At 43.1% G+C, this 15,453-nt stretch overlaps 2 protein-coding genes across 3 annotated transcripts in view; one reads left to right on the top strand and one right to left on the bottom strand.

Moving 5' to 3' along the window:
• Nucleotides 1-15,453, top strand: part of myo1hb (myosin IHb) — a 45,341-nt gene that overhangs the window by 8,067 nt on the left and 21,821 nt on the right. The window contains exon 2 of the mRNA XM_069513448.1: nucleotides 13,091-13,141. The gene's annotated coding sequence lies outside the window, so the exon portion shown is untranslated. The remainder of the gene's footprint in view (nucleotides 1-13,090; nucleotides 13,142-15,453) is intronic.
• Nucleotides 4,042-15,156, bottom strand: ssh1b (slingshot protein phosphatase 1b). 2 transcript variants are annotated; one of them, XM_020082020.2, is made up of 15 exons: nucleotides 14,779-15,156; nucleotides 13,282-13,319; nucleotides 10,898-10,998; nucleotides 9,743-9,807; nucleotides 9,513-9,634; nucleotides 9,352-9,420; nucleotides 8,880-8,945; nucleotides 8,075-8,269; nucleotides 7,686-7,779; nucleotides 7,413-7,541; nucleotides 7,196-7,242; nucleotides 6,762-6,908; nucleotides 6,016-6,216; nucleotides 5,268-5,910; nucleotides 4,042-5,121 (listed from the first exon to the last, which is right to left on the bottom strand). In XM_020082020.2, the coding sequence occupies exons 1-15, from the start codon at nucleotides 14,857-14,859 to the stop codon at nucleotides 4,489-4,491; spliced, it is 2,631 nt and encodes an 876-aa protein (XP_019937579.1). In that variant the 5' UTR covers nucleotides 14,860-15,156; the 3' UTR covers nucleotides 4,042-4,488. The 2 variants fall into 2 exon arrangements, with proteins under 2 accessions (XP_019937579.1, XP_069369550.1); XM_069513449.1 differs by lacking the exons at nucleotides 13,282-13,319; nucleotides 14,779-15,156 and adding an exon at nucleotides 12,101-12,348 and having other exon boundaries at nucleotides 4,354-5,121.

Raw genomic sequence — 15,453 nt, 5'->3', positions numbered from 1 at the left:
ATCAAACATATACAGAGATGCACATACAGGACTTATCCCATGATACCTTTTGTGTATTTCACTTTCATTGACTTGATAGTGCAAGCCCTGAACTGGGGAGAAAGAATAGGCAAATGGCCGGGTCGGAACCAAACCTTCAGCCGCTGCAGGAGGACTCCAGCCTCCTCATGATATTCATAAAGTTTCTCTTGCTGGATCGATACCTCCTGATAACCAGAAAAAGTAATATTTACAGTGTAGTATAATCACAAATAAGATCTGTCCATGCTTGCTTGTTGTGGGAACTGCTGGGTTTCGCTTTCATTTTTAAGGTTACTATAAAAAGTAACTTGAGATAATGCATGTTGTGATTTGGTGCAATACAAGTAGAATTGAGTTCAATCAAATATATGCACAGTTATCAGCATGATAAACCCATTCTGCAGAGGAAATGGTTTATTTCCATGATAAACATTAGACTGGACATCAGTTTAACAAAATGTAAAAAAAAGTGCATTACACATGAACATTGGCAATGTACAGTACAAGTAAACAAAAGACGATCAACAAAATCCCCCTCCCAGGTAGGTTTTTCATGTTCTGCAATTTCCACTCGTCTCATGCATTAGGGGGCAAACTTGTGCTCTGTATGAATCCACTCTATAAATGCCCCCCATCACCTGAAAGTACAATATATGTCTTATTTAATGTCCTTCCTCAGCCTCTGGCCCTTAAAGTAGGATTGTCAGTTTGATGCCTGGGAATGATGCAATAATAATAATAATACAAAAAATTCAATAATTTTCATTTTTAATAGAGCTGTAAGTCATGTGACTAAATTAGAGATGACCTCCGAATCGTATTTTTTTTCTCTGTGTGCGAGACACAGTAGCATAATCAGTGCTTTTCTTAATACTGACCACATCTGCAAGCTAGTCGACTCAATAGTAAATGGAAGAGAAAAGTATTTACAGATTGGTAAATGTCAGAGACTTAATTAAATCCTTCTTATCTTATGCTCTAATGTAAATAAATGATAGTTCTCATTCCAGCAAGTAAGGTTCCTCAGCCAGCTATTGAACCAATACCACAAGTTTCAACAATATCAAACAAGTACAATATTATTATAGGCTATTTAATAAATGGAAGTCCATCAAGTATGTGTCTGTTGAGGAAGAGGAGGCTGCTGTGCATGAGCTTATCTGTGTTTGCATACATTATATCAATGTGCCGAGTTATACAATGCAAAGAGCGTGGTTATTATTGGGAGTGAGGGGAAGTCATGTACAAAAAAAAAAAAAAAATAAATCAGACCTTCAACACACTCTCAGAAACTGCAAAGCCTGTGATGCTTTATGGCGGAGCTAAGGCCGAGGTTAAGGCACTTAAATGCAAAAACAAACTCAACACGTGAAGCAAACAACCAAATATCTGTGCTGCGGGCAGGAAACACAAACGGAGAGTTGTCGAGCACCGTCGTCAGGCCATTAACTTACTGAGAACCACTGGATTCATTTAGAATTATATGAAGAATACACTAAAGGAATTGGTTGAGATTTGAGACATAGGCTTGTTTGCTTTGTTAAGAGTTGGAGGAGGAGGTATCACTGTGATGTCTGAATGGAAAACATAATGTGGTCATTTAGCTTAGCATAAGGACTACAAATGGAGGAACAGCAAACATGGCTTTGTGTAAAAATGACAATTAGACTGGAAGTGAGCAGGGCAATTAAATCATACCCATCTTGACTCAAGATATATTCTATAGCAATGACACAGTCAAGGGACAGTAAAATAAAATCTAACCTTGTAATTCCACCACTTACATCCATTATCCTTTCATCATCAATGATGCGTTCTACACTTGTGCATGCAGAAGCTACAGAAAATGCACTGAATGCTGGAAGATTAAATCAAAATTGAAAATTTCATTAGGGTTATAATTGATATACACCTACCACTGAGCTTCTCAAAATGTTACTCCAGGAAATCTAATTTTTTTTGCCTTGCACTTACAGCCATTTACCAGTGGGATGTGCTGCAGCCCCCTCAGCACCCTTACTTCCAGCTTACTTGAAAAATTATGTTGTACACTTTTGGTTTTTGCGATTTTTACGCAAAAATAAGTTTAGAGGTGCGAGATCTTTCAGAACCAGACTTTTCCTTCAGTCTTTATGTTGAACTAAATATTTCATATCCTCAATATACTATTCCTTTAGTCTGTCTTGTACACTGCGCTTTGTAATACTTTCAGCTGTGAACTATTCATGGCAACTTCCTGTAGGTGCTGCACCAGACTCAAATGTCCACATGACTGGAAGGAGCAGGTTACAGGCTAAACTACATTACTTAAATCTAACTAGTGGAGCAAAACTGCAGCTCCCTGGGATTCATTTAAGAGAGGAGAAGGAACAGAGGAGGAATTATTGTTTTTTTTTCCCTTTAAGTTTCTACAGATGGATTTTAAAGAAATGATTAAAACGATGATTAAGTAACTTGCATCCATTCTTTGAAGAGTTCTCCTGAAGCACTCGGATCTCTAAACACAGTAATAACACTTGCATGTGCTTTTTCTAAACAGGGATCATTCAGAACCACTCTAGCACACCCAGCGTGCCAAAAAACAATCGCAACACAACATCAAACCAAAGAATAACGTCCTGCGGCACAGCAACTTTGGATAGGTGGCCTAATTTTAACCAAACAGGTTAAAAAATATACCTCAAGCTGTTGATGTGCATTATGAAAAGTTTAAATAACTATTGAAGAACTGATGGACTGTGAAAGTGGGCTTTGCAATTTTTTTAACCGGTTACCTCTATTTAAAAAATAAAAGGAAATCTGGTCTTGTCAGTTAATTAATTAATATATATATTTTAAGTATTTAAGTAAATTAGCAACAAAAAAGTTAGTGCCAGCCTCTGTCTGATGATTGATGGATCAATTCAATAATTCTTACAGTATTGGTGTCAAAACTGCAAGCTAAGGAAAAGCATACTTCTTTGAAATGTGTATTTTTCATTTTGATTTTTTTTTTTTTTTGATTTAGTGCTCTGAAATAATTCTTAATAAATGTAAATATACATCTGAACTATGCCTGTGCGCTGTGAATGGATACTAGAGTTGTGCTCGAGTGTTAAATCTATACGTGATCATTGTGCCTTTGCAAATAATTGTGGGTTCGCAAAAGGTAGTCTAAGGTTTTTCAACATATTACCAAAAAAGTTTATGGGATGAGCCTATTACATAACAGCCAGATGTTTCACTGGTTAAATGAAACTGTGCTCTGCTTCTTTATTGACTATAATTACCAATGCCAATGAGATTATGTTCTCACCCCTGTCCGTTTGTTTGTTTGAAAGCAGGATTACGCAAAAAACTACCAAACGGATTTCCATAAAACTTTATGGAATGATGAGACGTGCTGAAATAGATCCCTTGAAATTTTGGCACTGATCTGGACAATTCAGGAATGTTTCTTTCACTTTCTTTTAGATTGAGAGAATTTGTTTTGATGGTTTCCCAGAGAATAATTAGGTGCAAACTGAACCTGGCAACATGATATGGCTTTAGTTACATCAGAAATGACCTGAATAAGAGTGAGTGATATTTAAGCTTTTCATTGTTCCTTGATGCCTGGATGTTGTAATGTTTCAAAAACTTGGTGAAAATTAAAGGTGATTTTAATGTGTTTTCTGCGTAAGCACGTTGAGGATATGCTTTGTAATACTGCAAAGTCATGCGTGGCTAAACTGAGCACTTGAAGGACATAATTACATTAATGGAGGGGGGGGTGAACCAGCCACTGAGCAGAAACAAAAGTCTTTGACCAAAAACAGTCCGACAGATATTTGTGGTCCGAGGTACGACGCTTTTCAAATGCTCACTTAGCTCAAATCCTTTTTTAAAAATGATTAAGCTTTCACATGAAAACGCCCCGTCGTGATGCAAAAGCAGCTGCGGCAAGAGAAATAGAAATGAAGTTGAACAGGGATTCCGTTTATCCGTGGTAACATGAGGACATACGGACTGGAATCAAACAGGCTCAAAATCATTGAGCTCCTCTTGATACTCTTGATGAGTTGGATTGATAAAATATACAGGACACCAACAGAAGCAGGTTACTCCAGGTATTTTTCTTTCCATCAACATCAAAGTGTTAACTACAGCTCTCTCAGGAGTCACAAAGGAACGAGTAGATCTTAGAAACCACCACAAAACCTGCGTGTTGATGGTAAAATGGCAGCAACTCCATGGGACATGAGAGAAGTCTTCAGTCCCAGTTTGGCCAGAAGCTTTTAATGGTGTGACGGTGAAAACAACCAGCCTCATCTCATTCTTCATGCCAGCAGACGCAAAAGCACAGAGAGCTGCTTGAGGCCAGGAATTGACGGAACAGGTCAGACTCGTGCTTCATTTCTGGTACGACACCACAGCTGCAGTCATCTAAAGGCTCTCAGCCATCATAGTGTACCCGATGGAGGCAGTGTTCCTCCTCCAGGTCCTCCTTTAAGGCAGGGGGCCCACTGGGAGCTGACCCTCCATCGCCAAGCTCGGCAGCTTTTCAAGCTGCTCCGCCCTCTGTCGCATCAGTTCCAGACCAAACTCTATCCCCAGTCCTGGCATTTGCAGCTGAGCCAGAGCCTGCTGCTGGAACTCGGCTGCATCACCAGGTTGTAGTTTTAAACCTTCAGCAGTAGCAGTACTGACCGTCCCTGAAACCTCTCTTAGCTGCACATCCACGTTTTCCGCAGTTGGTTGGTCCATGTCCTCTGCCTCCACTGAGCCGCAGTCAGGAGGCGTCTCCTCGCAGCTCATGGGTGAGACCAGTTTCTGGCGATGCGCTGGTGGGATGCCTGGGGCGCATGTGGAACAGCGGTAGAGGTGAGCACAGGGCTGGATTACATCAGGAGGGACAACTGCAGGGGTCGGCAGAGACTGCAGAATTGGAGTGGAAGCAAAGTTGGTCCCGGGCGGATCTATGTATATAGTTGGGACAGTGCAGTGGCGGGAGGGGTTGAGACGGTGGGAACGACCTCCTGCTGGACGGTCACAGCGCCGACCTTGTGGCAGACGCAAGCAGTCTTTACAGGACTGATAGGAGGGCTTCACCTTTAAAGGGTTTCCTGTGCTCGCGCTGTCCTGCAAGGGGTAAAATTGGAGAATAAAGTATATGGTCAGTGATATGCAGAATATTAAAAATGTTAAGACATTACATTAGTTTTTTACATAAAAGATATTTTAAGATATGCAGACACACAAAAAACTTAAAATCCATCTCAACTCACATCAAAAGCTGCAGGGCAGCTGCGTTTTGCAGCTAGCCGGTTGCTGTTGTTGGTGTTAAGGTTGGCGAGACCTAACCGTCTTTCCTCCGTCTTCTCACCCTCCTCCCCTGCTCTCTTCCCATCTGATCCTCCAGGTGTTTGAGCCAAGGCTGCCATCTCAGCTTCCTCTTTCTTTGCCTCTTCCTCATCCTCCTCCTCCAAAGTACTGAACTCAAGTCTTAGTCTCATGTCCTCCAGGGGGTCGAGGCGGCCACAAGTCTGCGCGGCCGTGCCCTCGCCAGGTAGAGCTAAATGGGCCATGGGAAAACCCTCGTCCTCCAATAGGGCGTCTCTCTCCACGTCTTCAATCTCAATGAAAACCCTCTCCATACCCAGTAGCGGGGGGCCCCGCACTGGGGTGGAGGGCTCGCTGTCTAACGCAGAGTCTGACAAACGTCTGAAATAGTAATTATAGTTAAGAGAGTCAAGGGGCTCCATCTCCAGACCCATGACCCTGCAGGGAGATGCACCGCAGCCTCCCCAGGCTTCCTCTCCTCTGAGCCCGGATGTCTCCTCTCCACCAGTGCAGTGGCCAGACGCTTGCAAATCATCTGATCCCTCCTCATCTGTTTCAGGCCTCCATAGCTTGTTGTGACGCTGTTTGCTGTGAAAGGAAAGTAAACTTTTGTTTACATGTGAAGCTACGTTTCATAGTGTACCACCCCCCAGGATGTGAACAAACCTGAGTGAAACCTGAAAACATTCTTACCTGGCATCCAGGATTCCCTCATACTCCGCCAGCTGTCTCATGAAGCCAGCGTTTGGCTGGGCTATACTCCGCTTCTGCTTGACGATGTTGTAGGCTTTCTCCAGAGACCAGCCATATTCTTTCATTGCATAGGCAATAACTGTCGAGGCAGACCGGCTCACCCCCATCTTACAGTGCACCAGACACTTGGAGTTATTCTTCCTATTGGATGGGAAGGAAACCGTATTATTTGATGATGAAGTTGATGATGTTAGGACAGCATGGATCAAAAACTATCACACACTGCAAAATAAAAGATTATTAGATAACCAGGATGTGGGGATTGTGCTCTATTAATGCTTTTTTTTTTTTTTTTTTTTACATCAGGTGAGCATGGTTGGACAGTTGCATAGCAACCAGACCGACTGCACCATTTAATCTCTCTCTGTTACTGGAGCAACTCACAGTTGTGTGATGTATTAGGAGACAAGAAAAATGTGTCCTGAATGACCGTAGCCCTGGTACTGGTCCTGGATAATGAATGATGAGAGACAGTAGAACTGTGACAGCTTAAAAATAGTCTTAAAACTCCATGTAATCATACCACAGTTCTGTAGGAGCACTGCTACACTCTATCATCAGCACAAACCATACCACCAGGCTGTTACAGTCCATATATCTGGATAATTTCACCCTCTACTCTTGCATCACAGCCCGTTCTGTCAAAAAGCACCAGCTCACAGGTTTATTTATGTGCGGTGCCTCACTTGGCTTTGACGATGAAGTTGTAGGTGTCGTTCCAGTGGGCCAGCAGGTCGGTGGCATCCTCATCGTACACACGCACGTTGTGATATGAGAACATCCCTGGGAAGAAGTTGTCAATCTCTCTGGTCACGTTCAGGATGTAGCCCACTCTGCAAACAAAAAACATTTACTCTCAATGCAGTGACCGGAGTCAATTTTCTTTCAAACCGTTTACTCATGAACCAGCACACTTTCTTCTTGGCTAACAGTATCTGCAAACTGCACATCTCGGTTGGATTATTTAACAGTAACAAACTTTATCAATAGTAAGCTGACTTAAATAAAAACAACACCTACAGTTAATCTAACAATCTAATATACATGCATATAATTTATTGAATCCAGTGAAAGAATACATCATTTAATATTTAATGAAGAAAATATGAGATATGTTTACCCGCAGTCACGTAGCTCTTCAAGGTTTGAAGCGTTCCACTCTGAGCCCTATGAAGGTAAAGACAGGAAAACATTTCAATTGGATAATCAGGGGTTTATTATTAAAGGCTAATTTAACTGTATTTTATTGAGGAAAAAATATAACCACGGTGTGTATTTAAGTATCATGTGGGAAAAATGAAGAATATAATGTAGAAGTATGATGTAAAAACTCTCACCAAGTACACGTGGTCAAAGATAAGTGTGGCCTTGTCCATCTGACCCAGGATCAGGAGCATCTCGTTGTCTATGAACTCCTTGTATTCCTTCAGGTTACAGCTCATGTGCTGCTCCAGCTCGTTACGTATCTGATGTTGAGAAACAAACTATTTGTTAAAAGAAGTTTCACAGTGTATTTCTCACCTTCAGTCAAACACTAGAATGTAGCTTTACAGGCTGATAGACAGATGTAGAACAAATGCACACAGTTGAGGCGTTAATTTGACACATGCCTCCTTCGACGTGATGTTCTCCAGGTCCTGAAACATCATGATGTTGCGTAGCTTAGCTTTGATGAGGCACTCTGTTCTCTCTCGCTCGGTTGGCCTGCACAGAACATATGTGAATGAAAATGAAGTTTAGAGTTTTATGTTTGTTCAACTGAAAACAACGTACACAAGCTAGACCACAGACTTCCTATAAAGATAGACGACAATAAAACTCCCCCATGGTTTAACCACGTCCTCAAGTTGGCACCCTGGCTCAGAGGGGCTCACAACTGGTAGAGTGTATCGGCAGGACCTTTATACACGGTCTAAGGGTAAGACCAATACTAACATCTATTGAAGTGTAGGTGTACTGCAACTAAAACTGTAGCGTGATGCAGCCTGAAGCTTCTCACCGGTCGACAAACATGGTGGGTGAGTCAGGCCGGGTGGTCTCCAGGTCGGTCATGGCATTCCACTCATTGACACAGCTTTGCTCCGAGGTGATGCAGCTCTCATAGAAGGCCATCCACGTGAGGGCAATGCCCCCTGGGAAGTAGTTGAACCGGCGCGACACCTCGCACGCTTTGTGGAGGACCTGCAGGGCAGACCTGTGGCAACGCACAGCAAAAAGGCTTTAGACCAGAAACAATGTGACAGGAGCAGATAGACAGGAGAAGAAGGCTGACTTGTTTATTTGTAATTCTTATAAGTGACCAGCAGGTGGCATGTGGCTACAAGAGGAGGTCTCTGAACAAATAGTGTGTGACTAGTTCAGGACATTGTTAATGACAACAGAGATTTAAGATGACAGCTTATGGATTTCTTTTCTGTGGTTCTTTTAAACTGCAAATTAAATATCTATAGGATAATCCAACTTCACACTCTGGCAGGGAGACCAGTGTCCACTGATGGATGGTTCTTCAGTTTACATGATGTAACACATTCATGTCTCAAATTTCAACTGAAATCTGATTCATGGCATATTTCTAGGCCTCATATCTTTTGTCATTCACGAGGATGACAGACATAGTTTTCCATTGTATTTTTTGTGTGATTTATATTATGACTAACTTTGGCATCAGATAACAACAACAACACGTCCTGTGGTTGGTCCACAGGGTCTAAAACCTGTTCCTAATGTGAATGTCTAAATCGAAACTCCAGGCCACACCACACACATGCCACAGTCTCCCACGTAAACAAAAACAGTTTCCTCACCACATGGCCTGCACGGACACAGGCTTGAAGACATGTGACCGCCCTGCTGTGTTCACGCTGAAACCTCTGGTGGAAAAGGAGGAAGAGGAGGAAGATCAGTTTGAGTCTGGGTAGAGATGAAGCGTGATGAAGGGATGTAAACACGGACTGGACGGGGCTCGTTCATGGGACTATTCAGGCTGTGAACCAGTGGAACATTCCTCCAGCACACAGGGACAATGTTAACAGGTCAGCAAGAACAGAAAAATGAGGGTGGTTCACTCCTCTGACACTGGAGGTCAGTAAAACCAGCTTCAGTCCTTTAAACCAGCTTCCATTTCACTGTTTTTATTTGTTTTTGTTATTTTTATGTGTGAGAGGTATATAAATAAAATATTACTATTATTCCAATCGTAGTTCTGTAGCTACACTTCGACGGCTGATTCAAGCATTTATTATTCCAATTTTCATCAAAGGACAAAATGAAACTCACCCATCTCCATCTAAATGGATATTGGTATCACTCCACAGTGGCAGCACCATCCCAATGGAGCAGTTTTTACTGAGGGTCAGAAAAAACAGTTCATTAGAAAATATAACAATCAGTGTGAAGAGTACTGTGTGTAAATGTGAGGCTGCTGGGAGAATATTTACTTGTCCTTGTCTGTAAAGTCCATTCCCAGGACGATATTTTCCTCTGTATCTTGATGACCGTTGGTGTAGATGACGACCATGTAGCGCACCCGGTCCGACCATCCGCTCTCTAACCGCACTGCCTTTGGAACAAAAGGAAATATTCATAGGAAGTGTGTTTGAAATGAAAATATCGTGCTGTCGTCAAGATAAGCCCTGAACCAGAAATGAAGAGTAGGAATCATACAAACCAGTTTAATGCGATCTTCAGAGCGGAGGATCTTAAACATGACCTGCAGGTGTTGAGGTAGATCACCTGAAAGTGAAACATTTTGAGACTGGTGATAAAATAGAAGATGCAGATTATTACAGTTTATTTTCTGATCGAAGCGTTTTATAATGATAATCGGAAAGACACTAACATCCCAACTCGCAATACGGACAAAATAACACACACTCAAGAACAGGCTGCACTGACTCAGCTTTACGACACAAAAACTAAGAACCTGTACAGATCTGGTATTAACATCCGTCCTGGGTGATCCAATCACAAGTGGTCACCGCTAAGTGCACGCACCCTAATGCGTCTTCAATGCATCCTGAGATCCCATCACTCAGACCACATTTGGAAGTGGTCTGGGACGCTTGTGGCCACATTCTTTTAGCTGTGTGAAAACAAATGTGAAGGACGTCAGATCCCATCACAAATGGTCACAAGAAGCACGGACACATTGTAATGCCAGGCATGAACAGTTGTACTTAACACTGTCCACTTTTGATCAGTTCTCTAAGGACAGATGTTAACACCAGGTCTGATCGGGCCCTAAAGGTCAAACTGACCATTAATCCTCTTCTCACTGTGCAGGGGGGTTCTTCATTTCTCTCAATCTAAACCCTGATACCTGCTGGTTATTATGTAAGCAAGTCACACCTGAGTCGTGCACTCAAATTGTGGATGGGACTGTAGCGAGCGTTTAGTTTATTTTTAGATTGAGCATGACGATGACAAATTTTTATGTGCCTCTGATGTGCAGACGTACAGCAGCAGTGCGATTGTGTGAAGTTTGGGCAGCAGAAAAACACACACACAAATACCTGCAGTAATTTGGACAACACACATCATCAATCACTGAGAGCTGGAGGATGACATCAGCATTGTTCAGCAGGATCTTATAACCAGTAACTGTCTATATATTCATGTTTCAGGCTTATTCTTTGTTTAAATAATATTTGGGGCGTCCCTGGTGTTGACTGCAGGTCACACCCAGCTCTGTAACATTTGAGAATAAACATAAAAACCCACAGGGGGAAAAAGTCACCACAGGAAACAGGTTTTTTCTTTAGTCAGCAGCTCAAAAAGTCAAAGAGAAAAGCTTCTCTGTTCAGTTGCTCGTGTCTGTTCCTACCTGCATGTTTGTGGTGGCTCGGTGTCTCTGGTCCTTGTGCACTGCCGCCCTGCTGGAGGAAGAGGGCAGCTCCTTTGACCATGAAGAAACTCTCACTGAGGCTGAAACAAAAAGGAGTGGAAAATAAATTGAAGGCTTCAGGAACAGCTTCCTGGCTTATGAATTTAACCTGGCCTCAAGGGTTGCGTTCATCTTACCATCAATGTTGACTAGAGTTTATTTTTATCAAATCACATTTTTTTGTATAGCTCATATTCACAAATCACAATTTTTCTCAGGGCTTAACAAGGTGCGACATCCTCTGTCCTGAATCCTCAACAAGAGTAAGGAAACCACAATCAGATGAAATCACGATCCACAATCCACCATCATGACCCACAATCCACCACCATGATCCACCACCATGCTGCACAATCAGCTGCCACCACGATCAGAATTTGTAAGTGTAAACACTAATTGTGGTCTCATCGCTCTAAATGACTTTGGTCTGGAGGTTTTCAGGTGTGTGTTGGTGCTGTTTGACATTGATCACAGGCTCCTTCTCCCTAAAGTTGTAGATTTGTCATTGTGGCCAAATTAGAAATGGAATCAAATCAAGAAGAGAAACACAGGAACATGAGATGGCTTCAGTCAGGACACATATGTATATGTACAGTCAGAGGGCAGACGGAGCCTCATCAGTACCTAAAAGTCAGTAAGTGTTACATCTTGGCTCTCCTGTCCAGTCTCTTTTGGATGTCTCCTGGGTCATGAGACACTGTGAGGGCTGCAGTGAGCAGGAGGACAGCTTCAGTGTCTCGTCACACAGGACAGGGCACAGCTTTGTTTAACCACAGTTTCATTCCACTCTCCCAACCACCACACACACAAAGCCTGGTATGACTGAGTGGGACCATCAAAAGGCCTTTTGTTTTAGCTCCTCTGCTACGTGGTGTCACTGTTCCTTTTCAAATTTATGCAGACGACTTTGACAACAAGGTAAATTAACAACAAAGAAAAAAATCCTCTCAATTATGACCAAGATTAAAGCTTTAAAATAGAGCCAGCGAGTTTATAAAATCATCTCCTGCCCTTCAAACGTGAACATTCGATCCCGTTAAATAAAACTAGACCTTACATACTCTACTCTCCACTAAGAACGACTAACTCAAAGAAGTGTCCACTATCACGTCCTGATGTGTTTGTGCCGCTGTGAAAACTTACATGCGACAGATCTCCCTCCGAGTCAGAGCAGCTTTCTCCACAAAGTCAGGCAGCACGGTCAACATGGCTTTATGTGACGGTTTCACCACCAGATGCATCCTGCCGCTTGTTCTACGATTTGCTGATAAAACACTATCTTTTCCTATATTAACCTATTTCCAGTTCATCTTCTAAACCTGCATACATTTGGCTCTAGCCTCTTCTGTCAGCATCATGGTCTGGGTCCCAGCACGACCTTCCCCCTCCCTCCTCCCACACCCCGGTCCTCGATTCTCCTCATCCGTGCCGCGGTGTCTCCTCCTCACAGTCAGCGCTCCCTCTGCAAAGCTCGGCCACAATAGCATCTTTCACGCAGGTGCGGGGAGGCGGTGGACGACGCTGCCTTGGCGTCAGGCTGAAGTTTGACGTGCAGAATCTGTAACACTGATGAATCACTGAGCTACAGAAACATGTCACCCACTGAGTCAGACAAAGCATGACACGACTGTTTCAACTGTGATGGACCCACACACACTGAGCACAATGACAGAGTCTGTGCCAGAGCTTTGCTGACACAAATCATTGCCTCTGTGACGTCGTGCTGATTAAAGAAAAGCTTTGTGACCGAGCAGGAACAACTGTGTACGTGATCTCTGTTAACTTAACTGGGGAGAAAACGTTTTTTTTTTAAAATCAGTCACGTTAATCAACAGCATTTCCAGCCGGTTTTTCTCTTTCACGGTGAGACACTTGGAGCCATGAGAGAAAAGAGACTGTAAAAGAGACACGTGCTGATGAGGAGCTTCCACATAACCTTCAATGCAGAAGTCACAAAACTCAGCTTGAATAAAAGCACTTTATATGTAAAAAGACAGATGTAGAAAGAGTTTTCTGTCATTTCTCTTTATAATTCAGAAAACCGCAATTTATAACTCAGAAATGTTCTTAAATAACTAATGTTAAGATTTGTTGATTTTTATAAATGCCTGTTTTCATTTTCTTCTATTTCAGGTCCCTGGCTGTTTTACTTAAAGAAGTCAGACACATTGAACGTGGAGTAGGGTAAGTTTAAAAGCAGCTAAAGCACAAAAAGTCAACAATAATAAATACATCTCGACACTGGTGTTTGATTCCAGCTTTTCGGTGCAGTAAAAGTTTTTTGTTCACTAGTTTTTTAACTTTTTAAAAGAGAGAGATCTCACCTCTGGTTAGTTTTCCGGTCATCATCACTCCCGAAGTCCTGTAAGACAAAAACAAGGCAGACAATTTTAAAACTGTGTCACAAGTGTTACACTGAGATTTTACATTTTACTCCTGACCTGAAAATCACTCTCTCCGTGAATCTAGTGTTTGTGGCTGCAAACATGAAGAATTGTTGTCTAATCCTTAAATAATCCTTAAAATGTGTTAGATGGCAAAGTTGAGCCAATCAGTGATGTGTAAATTGGAATACGGTGTGCCAGCGCCATCTGCTGGTCCTTCCTGGTCAGTGCTGTGATCTCATATGCTATGCAAAGTCCCATAGAGCTGTCAGCTGACTCATGAGGACATCTTCAAGTTCAGGAAAATAACACATCACACCAGTTATTCCTCCGGCAGCTGACTCTTGCAGAACAGTGAGAGGAAACCTATATTTAAAAACCAAACACTTATCAACAAAAGGAATAATGTCACAGCTTGTTTTTGTGCCCCGGCTCAATCAGCCTACTTACGAGCACCTAATCTACTTTCCTAAAAACTAGAAACTGGAGCACCGACTCTGATTCTGTGACGTCTGCTCCGTATCTGGATGCTGACTTTGTTTGATGCTGGGACTTGGTGGGTTGCAGGTAAATAGATAAAATCAGAGTTACGTCTCACTGTCAGGAGTTTAAATATTACATTATGGCTGACAGATGCTCATACACATGATTGTTTTATGTGGTTCTGGTTATTGCGTCTGCGGCATCCTACGTTACTACGCATTTCCCTTTAAAGGTTTAGCATGTATAAATTTGTGATATCTAGTGGGGAAGTTGCAGCTCTATTACAAACATGAGGCAGAACCTGTGGAAACCTTCAGTTGTCATAAAAACTCAAGTTTAGTTTGTCCAGTCTGGGCTACTGTAAAAAAAACAAAAACATGGCGACCTCCGTAGAGAGACATATCCAATGTAAAGATAAAGTATTTCAATATAAAGGGCATGTTTATTACAGTTTAGATGAAACACACCAGAGAAAACGTCACTAGGATTATTTTATATTCACTTTCTGCCAATAGATCCCTTTCACCTAAATCTTACACACTGGACCTTTAAAGTCTCCTTCGTCCCCAATCACCCAGACTGCACTGCTGCCGATAAAAAGCCCAGCAGTAAAGCAGGGAGGACAAACCTGAACACAAACAGCAGCAAATGTTTGTGCAGCAGCAAAATGAGCACTTTGTTCTGACAGCTTACACCCCCCCACCACCACCTCCTCCTCCCTCTTCCTCCCCCCTGTGTCGGATTTTGTTTACAAATCCGCCGCCACAGTTGCCACATCCAAGTCTGCTGCTGTTATAACACAATAAATCAAGTTTCTCAGCAGTGACGGAAGTGAGCTGAACGCTCCCTGCACGATGTCAAACACCACCCAGACTGTTATTGATGAGAAATCCTGCAGGCGCATTCATCTCACGCCGCGGACACAAAGAGCAGACACCGGCTCCTTCCACTCACCTCCCCCGCACTGCTGTTGGTCGTGCTGGCCGAGGATGCTGCACTGGGGGTGGGGGAGCGCTGCAGAGTCACCAGGGCCATGGTCGGCGGGCTGCGGCCGCGGAGGAGGAGGAGGAGAAGGGCGGGGAGGACGCGAGGAGATGCGCCGCGGAGATTGTGTCTCTGTCACCGGGGAGAAAAAACGCCAAGTCAGACTCCGCTGCTTCGCATCCAGCGCCGCCTCGCTCCCGAGTCCCGGCGGCGGTGCTGCTGCCTTTCGGCCCGGCTCCGTGCGTCCTCTGCGGTGACCGGGGTCCTCATGTGCGGGGGGTCGTGAGGGAGTCGCTGCGTGATTTGCGGGGCTTCATCATGTCCGCAGACACACAAACACAACACGGTGCAGGTTGAAGCGGGGCACACATGACAGGCAGATCCGGCGGCCGCCTCTGATTGGCTGGCCTAGTTCGCGTGTGCGCTGTCATTGGGCCAATGTTGTCAAGGTGACTGGCCAGACTAGGAACTCCCAAATACAAATGTTGATGAAATGATCCTCATGTTATGAAACACACAATAACAAGATCATTCTCCATTATTACCATCATCACAGTCTCAAATTATCCATTCCCATTGTTCAAATGATTGTAATATTTTTTTTAATTTTGATAATTTGCTATGTATAATTTCCAAATTCAATAC

This window comes from Paralichthys olivaceus, chromosome 18, assembly GCF_024713975.1.
Source record: "Paralichthys olivaceus isolate ysfri-2021 chromosome 18, ASM2471397v2, whole genome shotgun sequence".
Lineage (NCBI taxonomy): Eukaryota > Metazoa > Chordata > Actinopteri > Pleuronectiformes > Paralichthyidae > Paralichthys > Paralichthys olivaceus.
Note: the sequence above shows the minus strand (reverse complement) of the source record. Positions and strands in the feature narration are given on the sequence as shown.